This window comes from Eptesicus fuscus, chromosome 5, assembly GCF_027574615.1.
Source record: "Eptesicus fuscus isolate TK198812 chromosome 5, DD_ASM_mEF_20220401, whole genome shotgun sequence".
In the NCBI taxonomy this organism is placed as follows: Eukaryota; Metazoa; Chordata; class Mammalia; order Chiroptera; family Vespertilionidae; genus Eptesicus; species Eptesicus fuscus.
Genome location: NC_072477.1, coordinates 63,941,759 through 63,956,021, shown reverse-complemented (window position 1 = coordinate 63,956,021; position 14,263 = coordinate 63,941,759). Strand labels below are relative to the sequence as shown.

Below are 14,263 nucleotides of genomic sequence, written 5' to 3'. Positions count from 1 at the left end.
TCACTGATGTTTCTCTCTCTCCTCCCTTCCTTTCTGAAATCAATAAAAATCTATATATTTTTTAAAAGGCAGGCAAAGATTTATCTCTGCCTACCAACAACTACTTACTTATAATTTGCATGAGTTCGTGCACTGGTGGGGTCCAGCTGGCCTGCCCAATGAGGGCCATCAGAAGCGGGCTGGCCAGGGTGAGGGTCTGCAGGTGACTGATCGGGGTCCAGGTGCCTGCTCGGAGGCAGGACCAGCCGGGGAGAGGGTCCACAGGCATTCAAGTCGTTCTGCCATTCGGTCAATTTGCATATTACCTGTTTATTATATAGGATGTGTGTGTGTATGTGTATGTGTGTGTGTGTGTGTGTGTGTGTGTATATGTGTGTATATATATATATATATATATATATATATATATATATATATATATATATACTAGAAGCCTGGTGCACAAAATTTGTGCATGGGTAGGGTCCCTAGGCCTGGCCAGCGATCAGGGCCGATCAGGTCCTTCCAGCTGCCAGCCAGGGCCTTCCTTCATTCTGTGCCGCCCCCTGGTGGTCAGTGCACATCATAGTGAGCAATCAAACTCCCGGTCTCCTGGTCGAACTCCTGAGGGGACACTTTGCATATTAGCCTTTTATATACATAGACTAGAGGCCCAGTGCATGAAATTCATGCACGGGTGTGTGTGTGTGTGTGTGTGTGTGTGTGTGTGTCCCTCAGCCCAGCTGCACCCTCTCCAATCTGGGGCCCCTCGAGGGATGTCCAACTGGTAGGATCAGGCCTAAACGGGCAGTTGGACATCCCTCTCACAATCCAGCACTGCTGGCTCCCAACTGCTCCCCTGCCTGCCTTCCTGATTGCCCCTAACCGTTTCTGCCTGCCAGCCTGATCACCCCCTAACCACTCCCCTGCCAGCCTGATTGCCCCTAACTGCCCTCCCCTGCAGGCCTGGTTACCCCTAACTGCCCTCCCCTACAGGCCTGGTTGCCCCCTAACTGCTCTCCCCTGCAGGCCTGAGTCCCCCCAACTGCCTTTCCCTGCAGGCCCTGTCACCCCCAACTTCCCTCCTCTGGCAGCCTGGTCACCCCCAACTGCCCTTTCTTGCAGGCCTGGTCCCTCCCAACTGCCCTCCCCTGCTGACCTGATCACTCACAACTGCCCTCCCCTGCTGGCCTGATCCATCCCAACTGCCCTCCCCTGCTGACCATCTTGTGTCCACATGGGGGCAGCCATCTTGTGTGTTGGAGTGATGGCCAATTTGCATATTACTCTTTTATTAGATAGGATTATCTAGTGGATAGCCCAAGTTGCAGACGTTTTGGACAGCATCCTTTCTACCAGAATATTTTATTCACTACACAAAAGCAACCTATTAATTAAATTTGTTTTAACACTATTTGTGCCATGCCCAGATTTCTTAATAATATATCCTGATTCTGGAGTGCTTAAGTAAAATATTTTATAAATAGAGGCCTGGTGTACCAGTGGGGTCCCTCGGCCTGGCCTACAGAGATTGGGCTGAAATCAGCTTTCCGACATCCCCCAAGGGGTCCCAGATTGCGAGAGGCCAGTTCTCAGGTGACGCACCCTGGAATCGTGTTCCCTCCTCTCTGGTTCCAGGTGCGTCACCTGAGAACCACAGCTGCCATGTCACGGCAGCTCAGCAACTCCTGCATTGAGCATCTGCCCCCTGGTGGTCAGTGCACATCATAGCTACCAGTCGGACAGTTGAACAGTCAGAAAGTCACTTAGGCTTTTATATATATAGATATATATACACATATATATATGTGGTGTGGGGTCTTTTTTTGCACATATATATTTTTAAACATACGTGAAGAAACACTGGGTACTTTATAGATATAATCTTTATTAACATGGTATCCCTGAGAGGCAAATTAAGGTATAAACATTATCCCACTTTACAGAAAAGGAATTGGAAGCAGGATGTCTTACACATAAGACATTTGGAACCAGAATTCATATCTGTTGATACCCCAACCAGTGCTTTCCCACAAGACTACATGGATATACTAAATATAGTAACCTCTCATTTAAAAAAACATAACATACTTCTTAAACCAAATCAGATCCTGAAGCATTGCTTCAGACTGGTGCTTCTTATATGTTCCTGTCTGCTTAGGTAATATAATTAAGATACCATCTCCCTTTAATTCCTAATAAATGTTAGATTCTTTGTACTAGGACCCCTCAAAATCAGAACCCTAATTCATATCTCATCTAACACAGTAAGCTATGAATTACAGAATATTCCTCTCCCCAATCTCATTCCAGCCACAGAACTCGAATTAAATGTGAATGTGAAACAGCTACCTATCCTAGGCCTTGGCCATCTGTTCACATTCCTCTTTCCTGACTTAACCATCAAAATATCTTCTCAAGATACTATAATTTCTGATCTTTGTCTCCCAAAGGAGCTAGTCGCTGCAATTGCTCATTCTTCTCCAGTACCAGCTGTTTCCTTATCAATAACTACAGCACAGCACCTGATTTAACAAAGATGGGAGCATCACCTCCTGATCTGCCTCTGGCACTCCATGTTTCAGCTGAGGCAATTCTTTCCCTGTCTCCTGCACAGCCCTGATCCTGAAATTGTGTGCTGCTCCAACCTTTATCCAAACTTCCTTTAGTCTTTTATTTGCCCTCTGCTCCATCTGCACAAAACACCTTACTCCCCAAGGTTCCCATTTCTCATCCACTTAGCACTCAGTTTAGAAAGTTCATCCCATCCTAATTTACCCAATAATCTCCCCTCCTTTGAACACCTCCTGTTTTATGAAGACTCCCTGAACAAAAGGCAAATACCTCATATTTTGACAGCAAACTCAAATATATTAGATCTTAACATTTATGCAGTGTTACTACCTAGCTTTCAACCTTTGCAACTATACATGTGTACTTATTTTTTTGTCCATGTCAGTGTCATTTTAGATTGTAAGGACAGGGACTGTTTAATTTGTGCTGTATAGGACTCATCATACTACTATGAAAATATGGGCAATTAATGTAATACTATTCGATTATAAAGATCAGAATTACACTTGTGTTTAAAGAGCTGCTTTTCAATAGATTTATACAGTTGAATATATGCATGTGTGTGTGTGTATTGGACTCAACTGACCAAAGATCATCTGTCCTCCTTGCCATTAAGGTTAATAGTTGTTGGTTTGGTCCGTTTTCCCAATCCATGGCAATGTGGCAGTGGCTTCTGCTCCTTGTAGGTTAGTATTGAGCACCCACGGGGAACCTAACAGTAGACTACGTGTTTGGAGTGTGTAGGATATAGAGAATTCCCTGTTGGCAGCTTTAACTGCTTTCCCAATCATCACATCCAGTTGCCTTGCTCTCTGGGCTTCTAGACCAAGGAACAGATGAAATTCAGATGAAATGGACAGAAAAAAATTAAACTAGATGATGTAAATGGAGTATTTTTCTATTCCAGATCTTGTAGGACTTGAAAGAAACTAAGACATCCAGGGTTTATACCGCAATATTTATACAAGGTTTACATTGTTCCCCTATATAGAACACCCAGGTGAGAACCAAGATGGACATTAACTCTCCTTTAAGGCAAATGAAGAGTGTGCAAGACAAATATAAAGGCTCCCCTACTTACGATGGGGCTATGTCCAGATAAGCCCATCATGAGTGGAATATTTGTAAGTTAAAAATGTCCTTAACATACCAAACATCAAAGCTTAGCCTAGATGACAGTTTCTATTGAATGTGCATCATATTCGCACCATCACAAAGTTGAACTATTGTAAATTGGGGACCATCTGTATTTCATTCTGGGCACAGGCTTAAGTGAGCAGGAAGAGTCATTCCTTTTTGTATTCCCATTACTGTATAAAGAGCTAGACCTACTTAATGAGAAAAGTTTCACAACTTCTCTCTGAAATGCTGCTGAATAACAGGATGAGTAAAGAAGGGTACATGTTAGAGGATCTACTACTGTGTCTCTGTTAAGGAAACAGGAGCGGGATTGAAATCTTCCTTTCATTCTTAAGATGACTGCCTTGGGAATTTGATCCAGGAGAAAATGGAACACACTGTGGGGTAAATCCTAGAGTATTTCCTAAGCTAGTTGAGCACAGATAGGAGATGGATCTCACCACCATTGAAAGACTTTGCAAACAATTTCAAAACATTTATTGAGGTTCTTTTACTTTTTTTTAATAGATACTCAGTGGCTTACTTAGGCATTGATTGTTTCAGAAGTTTTTCTCGTGTATGGATTTCTCTGTGCTTATTCAGAGCAGAGCTTTTACTGAAGCACTTGCCACAATCATGACACCCATAGGGTTTCTCTCCTGTGTGGGTTCTATGATGTGCACGCAAATCAGAACTCTTACTGAAACTCTTTCCACAGTCAGGACACACATGGGGTCTCTCTCCTGTGTGTATCCTCCGATGTGCACTAAAATGAGAACTGTTATTGAAGCTTTTTCCACACTCTTCACATTGATAGGGCTTTTCTCCTGTGTGGGTTCTCTGGTGAATTATAAGGCTTGAGCTCTGATTGAAACGTTTTCCACACTCACTGCATTGATATGGTTTCTCTCCTGTGTGGATTCTCCTATGGGTGATGAAATTTGAACTGTCACGGAAACATTTCCCACAGTCAAGACACTTATAAGGTTTCTCTCCAGTGTGGATTCTCCGGTGTCTAATGAGGCGCGCACTCCGACTGAAGCTTTTTCCACAGTCAGCACATTTATATGGATTTTCCACTTGATGGGTTATCTGATGCATGAGGTGGGAGTTTGGACCAAAGCTTTTGCCATATCTAAGATATTTATTGGGTCTCTCTCCCAAGTAAGGTTTCTGATGACTTAAAACTTTATTCAAACTCCTCTCTGGGAGTGTGGGTTTTCTTCTTCTTTCTCCTGGGGTTCTTTCCCAGTGTCTTCCTGATCTACATTCAGTCTCACTGCCTTTACCGTGATTAAGATGCCGGCAAATTTTCCTTTCAGACCTTGCAAGTAATGTCCTATGTAGTTGTACTTCCTCAGAAATATCCCGTTTTAGATTCTCTTCATTCTCAAATCCAGCCTCAAAACCTAGCATGAGAATATAATTTTTAAAGTTATCCATTTCCTCAGTGATTCTTTGCCAAGGTAAAGTAAGTGTCACACTAGATAATTAAAGATAAAAATTAGGGGGTTCTAGGTCCTAAACAATTACTATCTATTAAAATTCCAGTGTTTTACTTTTCTACTTCGTAACCCATCACACATTTCTCATCTACATAGGGCTCTTTAGTATATTCTTTTAATTCTTCCTGGATACCCAGGATCTTCAGAAAATCTTCTCAGTGTAGTAAGAAAAACCTGCCAGATTTTTAAAACTATCACGTTTATACAGGAAATACACTTTCTAATGCTATATTTTTTTCCTCTTCTCAGGCTATTATGGTACTTTAGTTTATGTTCTTTGCCAGTAACTAAAGGGATTAGGAGGGAATGTCCAGGAAAACTCTGCGAAACTTGTATATCCAAAAGAGTTATATGTGTCCCCTTCTGCTCAAATTCCAATATATGTTGAGAATAAAAATAGGGTAGAAAATGACTTGGTGTCTTCCAAAGAATAAGCCTTCTGAGAAAAGAACTGTGCTAGGAAGTGTCTCACTAAAAACATTCTTCTCTGCCTATGGAAAGCTAATCACTAAATGCTCCAAAAGCACCTACTCTCATGCCAAAGCTAAGAAACAAATGCCAGGCTCCCCAGGCCTAGGCTTTGTGAACGAACTTGCAGATACTTGCAAAGTTTTAGTTTCAATTTACAGAATTTTCAGATATTGCAGATATTTCAGATAAACTCTGGGCCCCAAATTTCCTGGACTAAATCTGAGAGCAAAAGAATGCTGAGTGTCAGCTTGTGTTCTACCTGTCAGCAGTATTTCTATCTAGAATCCAGATCTTAAGACATGCCCCGTGAAAGAGAGGTTCATCAGATTAAATGAAATCTCAGAACCTTAAATATGTAAATGTTTTGTGATCCTCCATGAGGGGTATTTAGCATTTCCTAAACCTAGAAGCCATTTTTTAGTGGAATATAGTAATACCCCCACGGAACTCAGGCTCCATGGAACAACCTTAAAGAATCTTGATCTTAAGAACTTTTGGAAAAGAAAACTGCTCTTTATTGAATACTTACCATGTGCGCAAGCATTGGCTAAGTGCTTCACCATGGTACCTCATTTATAGCAACTTTCTGAGGTAAGTCTTCACAGATAAGTAAACTTACAGGATTAGGTTCTAAGTTACTCAGCTTATAACCAACAGAGTCCAGATTTACATACATATACAGGGATGAGCAAACTTAGGTTTATAGTTGTGAGTATGCAAAACAGTTTATTCTTATATTATTTATTATTGTATTATTTATTTGTATTAGTCATATTATTATTATTATTTCATATCCTTATTTATAATTTATCTTTTAGGTATGATGGTTGGTAATTTAACCTACTTTTGGCCACCCCTGTACATGTATGACTCCAAAATCAAAATTATTCTTCCCAGGAGGGAAGCCATAGTGAAGTATTTTCTTCATAATTCAGCAGCTAGGATTCGAAGGTCAATTCTTTCAGAAATCTCAGACTTTTGCATAAGTGTGTCTAAAGAAAGAGATTACCAGAGTTTCAAATATGTGTATAAAGCAGACATACAGCTGGTATATAAGCTGAAACTAGAACAACAAACAAATGAGAATGAACTTTTAAAATCAACTTCATCCTATTATGGGTACATGAATGCTACTGGGAAATGTTAACTTTCCTATTCCCTGCTAGGTAAACTGCCTAAAAACCTAGCAGCTCACATATAGATGATAGCAAATTTACAAAGTTTGCAACCATCTTGGATTGAGGCAAGTCAAGTGAGTAATTTACTTCCCCTCACTAAACTGCTTCAATAGACAGAGCACATGGGGAAGAAATGGGTGGTCACAAGAAGAATCCATGGGAGCTGGGTGTTAAGAGGCTTCAATCTCATGATGTTTTTTCCTAAATCCCACTGCCTCCCCTTTGCTATTTAGACCTTAAGAAGTAAAAGGATCTTACCACTGGGGCTCTGGAATAAGACTGGAGCACGCGTGATGACAGCCCCCGGGGGTAGCTCAGTATCCTCTTCATCATCCTCAGAATCTTCTGAGGCCTCTTCTGCCTCCTCAGCTTGCTTCTCAGTTTCAGCCTCACTGGTCTCCTGGATGGGGCAAGAGGCTATGTCTTCTTCCTGGCCATCACTGAGTGGGGCAGCAACCCGAGCACTCACCAAAGCATCCATCTCTTCAAAGAAGGGACAGGTCTCTGGTGCTTGGCCATTCTTGACTTTCCGATAGCTGGTCTGTAGGCTTTTAAACTTGGTCCGACATTGCTCTGGTGTCCGAAGGAACCCATACTCCCATAACCGCTCAGCCACTGCTCCATACAACTGGCTGTTGCGGTGACAGTTCTGGAGAGCTTCATAAAACTGAGTCTCACTAAGAATTGCAAGGTAAGTCTTCGTCTCTTCATAGCCCCAGTGTACACCTGCCACCAGAAGAGAAATTTCAGCACCAGGGTTTTACAGCCTCAATTCCTTAATCATATCATCTGCATCTTTCAAACATGCTTTGAAAGTTTCCCACAGAATGACTCAAAACCCCAAGAAACAGTCTCTTTTAAAATCACACTACTGCCTAAACTCTTATTATGACCCTTCTTCACTTGCCACAATCTCAAAAGAAAAAAAGAAGCAAACCCAGCAAAGACCTGAAAGGGTACAAGATAAGGACCTGATAGTCATGCACCTTGTTGTTAGGAGAGGACTGGCAGAAAGAGGAAGGGAGCATAGCAGACAGCATCTCCTGGCCTGAACACATGCTAGTGCTGCAGGCCCCACCGGGCAGTGCTTCATCGGGATGATTACAGACCCTGCTCCCTGAAGGTAACCAAGGTAGAGGGAAGGGAGATTCAAAGAGTTTTCTTCCCACTTGCGAGCCAGCTGGCGATTACATTACTTCTATTACCATCCACTCACTGAAAAGTAAAGAAGGGGAGGGGGAACATGGGGACATCTGTAATATCCTCAACAATAAAAAATTTTTAAAACAGTGTGGGGGGAGAATCAGAAGACAGAAAAAACAGTGGAAAGGATGAAAAGATAATGAAAATTATAGCAGCTGACACATGTGCCACATTTGTGGTTTACTTACATTTATTCCAGTGACAAAAGAGGAAAATGAATGGGGGGAGGGGGAGGAAAAAGTAGAAGATAGGAAGATTAGAACAGAACTAAAGTAACATCAAACATATAATTTAAGAAATGGAAGCAAAAGATCACTGTTCACAGTGGAACTAAACTTGAGAGATGTAGTCCTGTTGCCATTCCCCATTTTACAGTTTGGGAAACAAACTTTGAAATGGTTAGGTAACTGACCAAGGGCATTCAGCTGATTAGTGGTCAGGGTTAGAAACAAAGCCTCCTGACTGGTACTGCAGTGCCCTTTCCATAACAATGTGGTTGTAAAAAGTACATTAACAGTAATAAAGGATACTTACAAAACTGTCCCACAGGCAAATGATATTTCAACAGAGTGCTAAACAAGATTTCTTGCTGCAGGACTTTTTATTCCTCTTAAAATGCCAGTGTGTGTTGCGAGTCTCATAGAGACTCAGAAAATGTTTCCCTAACTTTGGGCAATCCTTCACTATGCTATTCGAAGTAGAAAGGAACATACCAACTTTGAGATTTGGGGGAGTAAAAGATAAAGCACCAGTTCATATAAAGTTCTTAATATTAGTTCTTAAAGATAAAATAGTGCCAAGTTTTTTTCAAACTTCAATTATTTTATAACTAGAGGCCCGGTGCACAAATTCATGCACCAGTGGGTCCCTCAGCCTGGCCTGCATGATCGGGCCAAAACCAGCTCTCCGACATCCCCCGAGGGGTCCTGGATTGCGAGAGGGCGATTGCAAGAGGGCGCAGGCCAGGCTGAGGGACCCCACCGGTGCATGATCAAGGCTGGGGAGGGACTGCAGGAGGGCTCCAGGGCATGTCCAGCCTGTCTCTCTCAGTCCCAATTGGCCAGACCCCAGCAGCAAGCTAACCTACCAGTCGCCGTCTGCCCCCCTGGTGGTCAGTGCATGTCATAGCGACTGGTCGACCAGTCGACTGTCTGCCCCCTCGTGATCAGTGCACGTCAAAGCAAGCAGTTGAGTGGCCTTAGCATATCATTAGCATATTATGCTTTGATTGAACAGACGACCAGACACTTAGCATATTAGGCTTTTATTATACAGGACCAGGAAAAATTTTTAATTTTTAAAAATGGAAGCAATGATATTCCTTTTCAGGACTCTCTTGAATTTGCTGAGTGTATTTCTTTAAAATACCTAAAATTATTCCCTACTCTCTATTATCTGACTTTCCCACAGAATGAAATATACATGGCATTGGAAGTGCCTCTCTGTTCTCTAAGTGGCAAAGTTGGCAGATGACCTTAAGCTTCATGATTCCACATCCAGGCTCATAGCTCCTTAAGTCTAATCCCAAAACCCCAGGAAGAAAAGCTTCTTACCACTTGGGCTTCGGTAAAGGACAGGTGCAGTCGAATTGTTGGGGTCCTGGGGGGTGGCTTTCTCACCCATTTCATCACTGTCAGACTCTTCCGCTGTGACCTCTTCTGCTCCCTCCTCATGCTGCCAACTCCCTGGCTCTGGCTCCTCAGTCTCAGCATCACTGCTTGCCAGGCCAGAGTGAGAGGGTGCTTCTTCCAGGCCATTACTGGGCAGGGCAATGACCTGAGCACTCATCAGGGCTTCCATCTCTTCAAAAAAGGGGCAGGTCTCAGGTGGGTGGCCACTCTTGACTTTCCTATAGCTCTTCTGGAGACCTTTGAACTTGGTCCGACACTGTTCCAAGGTCCGGAGGAAGCCATACTCGCGGAGCCGCTCAGCCACAGCCCCATATACTTGGCTGTTTCGATGACAGTTTCGGAGAGCCGCATAAAATTCAGTCTGACTGAGAATTGCGAGGAGAGTTCTGGTCTCTTCATAGCCCCAGTGCACACCTGCCACCTTCTCATCCTCAAAGCCCCAGTGATCCTGACCCACCCAGCTGCTTTTCTCTCTCCTGGATGGTAACAGGTCAGCATGCATTTGTCTGTCTCCTGTGAGACTGCCTCTTGGGAGTTCCTTTTCCTTGGAGCCCAGATCTGGGATCCAAGGCTCTCCTTGCTCCAACCTGGAGACCACACCAGATTTAGGAAATGGAAATCCTGCTTGCAGGAAAGCAAACAAAGGATGTCATAATTTGGACTGATCAGGAAAAAAAATCTCTCTCTGAGTTCAGACCTGCCTTTTTTATTCAAGAGGCTTATAAAGAAAGTGTCTGCCCAGCCGGTATGGCTCTGTGGTTGAGCATCAACCCAAGAACCAAGAGATCGAGGTTCAATTCCTTGGTCAGGGCACATGCCAGGTTGTTGGCTCAATCCCCAGAAGGGAGCATGCAGGAGGCAGTCAATTGGTGATATTTCTCTCTCATCGATGTTTCTATCTCTCTGTCCCTCTCCCTTCATCTCTCTAAAAATAAAAAAATATATATTGTTTTTAAAAGTGTCTAAGGAAATATTTTCAGAAAGTGCAATGTGTTAAAGAAAATGGGGGAAATACATGAAACCTCGAAAAATGAGAACTATTCATTTTCCAGAACAGGGTGATGAGAGAAAAGCTTCTGTTGTATGTTCAGAGCAGATAATTCTGTTCCAAATTGCTCCCAAGCCCTCCTGACCACTTGTAGGCAGGTCATGGCACTGCTGGGAAGTTACCTCCTGTCTCCTATATTTCTCCACTTGGGGCTAGAAAATTAAACTCAGATTTCAAGTGGGAGGGAAACAGGGGAAATCGTCTTCAACTCATCTGTTTCCTTCATACTCAGTCACCAAGTTTTAAAGGTTTTTCCCTTAGTATATCCTCTATTCCTACTGCCACCATCCAAGTCTAGACTCCTCACTTTCTCACTCCCAGCTACCTGCAGCAGTCACTGTCCTACCTAGCTCCAGGCTCTTGCTTCCTCAGCTCACATGCTGTATACTGCTGGATCTTAACCTGAGTGCCTACTATACACTGTCCATATCAGGCTCTTCCCCTCCTATCCAAATTTAACCCATTCTTCAAGCTGTATTTGCCAATGCCCCCATGAAATCTTCCCTACAGCCCTCCTTCATCTTCCACTCTGTCAAACTCCTATTGTGCTCACACAATTAACAAGTTATTATTTAGCATTGTTTCAGTACAGTTCAGTCAGCACATATTTATGTTTGCTATTATGTTCTCAATCATATTATAAGCTCTTTAAGGATAGGCATCTTTCCTTATTGCAGAATGCCTTGCAAGGTGTTGAGCACATGGTAGGTGTTCACAAACTGATTAATTCTACAAGCCTATGTGGGGGATTGAGGGATTGCATCTGGATGACCAGAGACCAGAGAAGGCTAACTGAGAAGTCTAGCATCTTGAATGATAAAGTCAAAATTCAGAACAACCTCAACAAGTTAAAGAAATGATCAAGGAAAAAATCATACAATATGGAATTTTAGAGTACAAAGAAGAAAAACAAGCTCTACAAAATCATGTACAAGAATAAGTACTACACGCAAAGACAATGGGGAAGGCTATGAACAATAACATTAAGTAATTAGTTGAGCTATACTGAATGAAAATAGTGAAATTCTTAAGTAAAATTCTTACTCTGCCTCAACCTATCGGACCCTCATTAGAATAATACACATAACTTAGTTCTCCATAATTGACATATCTGTAGAACTTAGTTTTCAAGGGAAAGTAACAAAAACTTAGTATGTCAGAATAATGGAGCTTCTGAGGAAAAGCTTAAAGAAGCATTCAGTTTATTTTGGAAAAGGAAAATGATTAAAAGGAAGATGTACCTTCAAGTATAGAAAATACATTTTATCTAGGAAATACCTAGTATCATCATTACCAAGAGGAAATAAATTCGTTCAAAGTTCTGACAAAAACTAGGGAACCATGCTCTGGCAGACTTACCAAAAGAAGAAATATAAGAATACTTTCTGCAGCGGAGAGCTAAACTATCTGCCTTCAAGAGGTAACCAACACCACATACTCTATCATTACCGCTCATTCCTGAAATCCCTTACCCACTCACTATTCCCAAACCCCACTTCCCAACTTAGAATGGCATCCTGTCTTCCCATATGAATCTACTCCTCACCGCTCCTTTGAAAAGGTCTGAGCTTCTCCTTTGTGTTCATCTGCTCCTGTGGTCCCAGGACTGGGCTTCTTGCCCTCTTTTTCTTGGGTACACCCCTGGACTGAGGTTCCACTGACTCCTGCCGAACACTTAATAACTCCCGTGATGATTTCAGGGGTGTCATCTTCTCCAAGCGTACTTCCTGCCCCTTCACAGAGACTGTGACCTAGAAACAACCCCCATTAATGGTCACTGCAAGGTTATTATGAGGGGCATTCCCAGAGGAGATTATTTAATACCCCGCAAAAAAGACCACCATCCTTTGGGGACATGGCTAGGGTTGTGGTTGGTGGTGGTAATAGCCAAAGGAGTCATTCTGATTCCATTACTGTTAGCTTAGAGCCAGCTGGAACGCCAGAAGGAAAAGATCAAAATAGTAAACCCACTACAGGCTAACACATAACTCCCCTTTCTTCCCAATTAAATAAAACTGAATCTATGAATAACTCATGATGACAAGGTAGCAAAGATACACCCAGGTAGCATCTCCAAGATAAGCTATATTTGAAAAAGTTACCTGTTCTGAGACCAGAAGTATAAGCATTACCAAGGGAGATTGTGTCCCTCTTTAAATGCCTGTACCTTAATTTGGCCCCTTATCCTTGCCCCTGCCCAGGCACACACTTGTGAATTCCCCTCCCTTCTCACCGAACGTCCAGGTCTTCCAGGCTCTCTTTCTAAATCTTCCACCAGAGCCACAGCCTCCTCTCCACTTTCTGGACATTGCTCCTGTGCCCACTTCTGGATCTCCCCAGGCAAGATGGTCAGGAACTGCTCTAGCACCAACAACTCGACAATCTGCTCCTTGGTGCGCACCTCCGGCCTCAGCCACCGACAACAAAGTTCCCAGAGCTGGCTGAAAGCCTCCCGGGGCCCAGCTACCTCGTGGTAATGAAATTTCCTGAAGCGCTGTCGTAAGGCTTCCGAGTTAGTGCCATTCCCTCTCAGAGTGGGTTTGGCCATCATTCGCAGCAGAAAGCAGCTTCCCTCCACTTAAGGGTCTGGGTTCCCGGGCTTACACCTATCTTCCCATGTCGTTGAAGAATCACCTGCAGATGAGTCTCTCTCTGTAAGAAGCGTTTTTTTCCTAGGGTAGAGAGAGATGGCACTATCAGAAGGAATATATTCATATGTCTAAAGTCTTGCCAGAGCTGGCCTGACTTCCCATACATATGCTCCATGTGGCCATCTGAGGTAGCACCAACTTCAGGATAGCAAGCCCAAACTGAGCATGGAGAGAAAACTTTCAAAAGCTGCATTTCCGGGCGACTTCCCAGGGCAGCCCGGCAAAACAGCAGAGAAAAGAAAACAGTCTGCTCTTCTTCCCCCACCCCCCAATTCTGATCCCATTTAGCTCCTCTGCCAAGGTTGCATTGTGAGTTCGAACCATACGGGAGACCTGGAGCTCAGGAGCTAAAGGCAAGGCACCATCCTGCTCCGAGGCAACACAAAGCCTCTGTCCAGCGGGTCGCGGCTGAGCGCCCTCAGGCTCTCTACGTCCGCCCTGCCCCTGGACTCCACAACTACCAATTCCCACCCCAGACAAAAATCAAGTACTGGATCAAATACTGGGTCTTTGCTTTTCCTCACAGCAGAAGTGACCGCTCAGCAAATATTCGGGAACTACTGACGGGAATCCTCCCAACCGGAGAGGCTGGTTTTGGCTCCTGACGCGAGGGCCGGTGGGCTTGGGGAGAGCTGCACTGAGTTGGTGGGGAAAGGGAGTCCGAGGGGGCAGTAGTCATGGGTCTCCTGAGGACGAGCTCGGGTGCCGGCCAGGAGATCCGGGTGCTGCGGGGTTCGCGGGCGCGGAGCTCAGCTCAGGGAGCGGCGGGTGCGGGTTCCGGCCTCTTTGTCTTCGCTCCCTCCGGCCAGGTCACTCTCCGCGGTGCAGTTCCCCCCCCCCCTCCCCGCCCCGAGACCTTCTACTGGGCTAAGGTGCCCGAGAGCACCCTCCAGCCCACTCCTGG

The 14,263-nt window shown here is 43.9% G+C and overlaps 1 protein-coding gene across 4 annotated transcripts; it reads right to left on the bottom strand.

Moving 5' to 3' along the window:
* Window positions 1-3,389: 3,389 nt before the first annotated feature.
* Window positions 3,390-14,212, bottom strand: ZSCAN29 (zinc finger and SCAN domain containing 29). Of its 4 annotated transcripts, none has more exons than XM_054716293.1 (6): window positions 13,851-14,212; window positions 12,942-13,380; window positions 12,255-12,459; window positions 9,583-10,281; window positions 7,085-7,552; window positions 3,390-5,081 (listed from the first exon to the last, which is right to left on the bottom strand). In XM_054716293.1, the coding sequence occupies exons 2-6, from the start codon at window positions 13,257-13,259 to the stop codon at window positions 4,213-4,215; spliced, it is 2,559 nt and encodes an 852-aa protein (XP_054572268.1). In that variant the 5' UTR covers window positions 13,260-13,380; window positions 13,851-14,212; the 3' UTR covers window positions 3,390-4,212. The 4 variants fall into 4 exon arrangements, with proteins under 4 accessions (XP_054572268.1, XP_054572269.1, XP_028003425.2 ...); XM_054716294.1 differs by having other exon boundaries at window positions 13,863-14,212; XM_028147624.2 differs by lacking the exon at window positions 13,851-14,212 and having other exon boundaries at window positions 9,583-10,247; window positions 12,942-13,074.
* Between the last annotated feature and the right edge of the window lie 51 nt (window positions 14,213-14,263).

Bases quoted from the DNA above. Each gene is read 5' to 3' on its own strand.
- ZSCAN29 (XM_054716293.1), bottom strand. From the start codon at position 13,259: ATGATGGCCAAACCCACTCTGAGAGGGAATGGCACTAACTCGGAAGCC. The intron at 7,553-9,582 runs GTAAGAAGCTTT...TTCTGGTGGCAG, and splicing joins CCTTTACCGAAGCCCAAGTG to GTGTACACTGGGGCTATGAA. The intron at 5,082-7,084 runs GTAAGATCCTTT...TTCTCATGCTAG, and splicing joins CTTATTCCAGAGCCCCAGTG to GTTTTGAGGCTGGATTTGAG.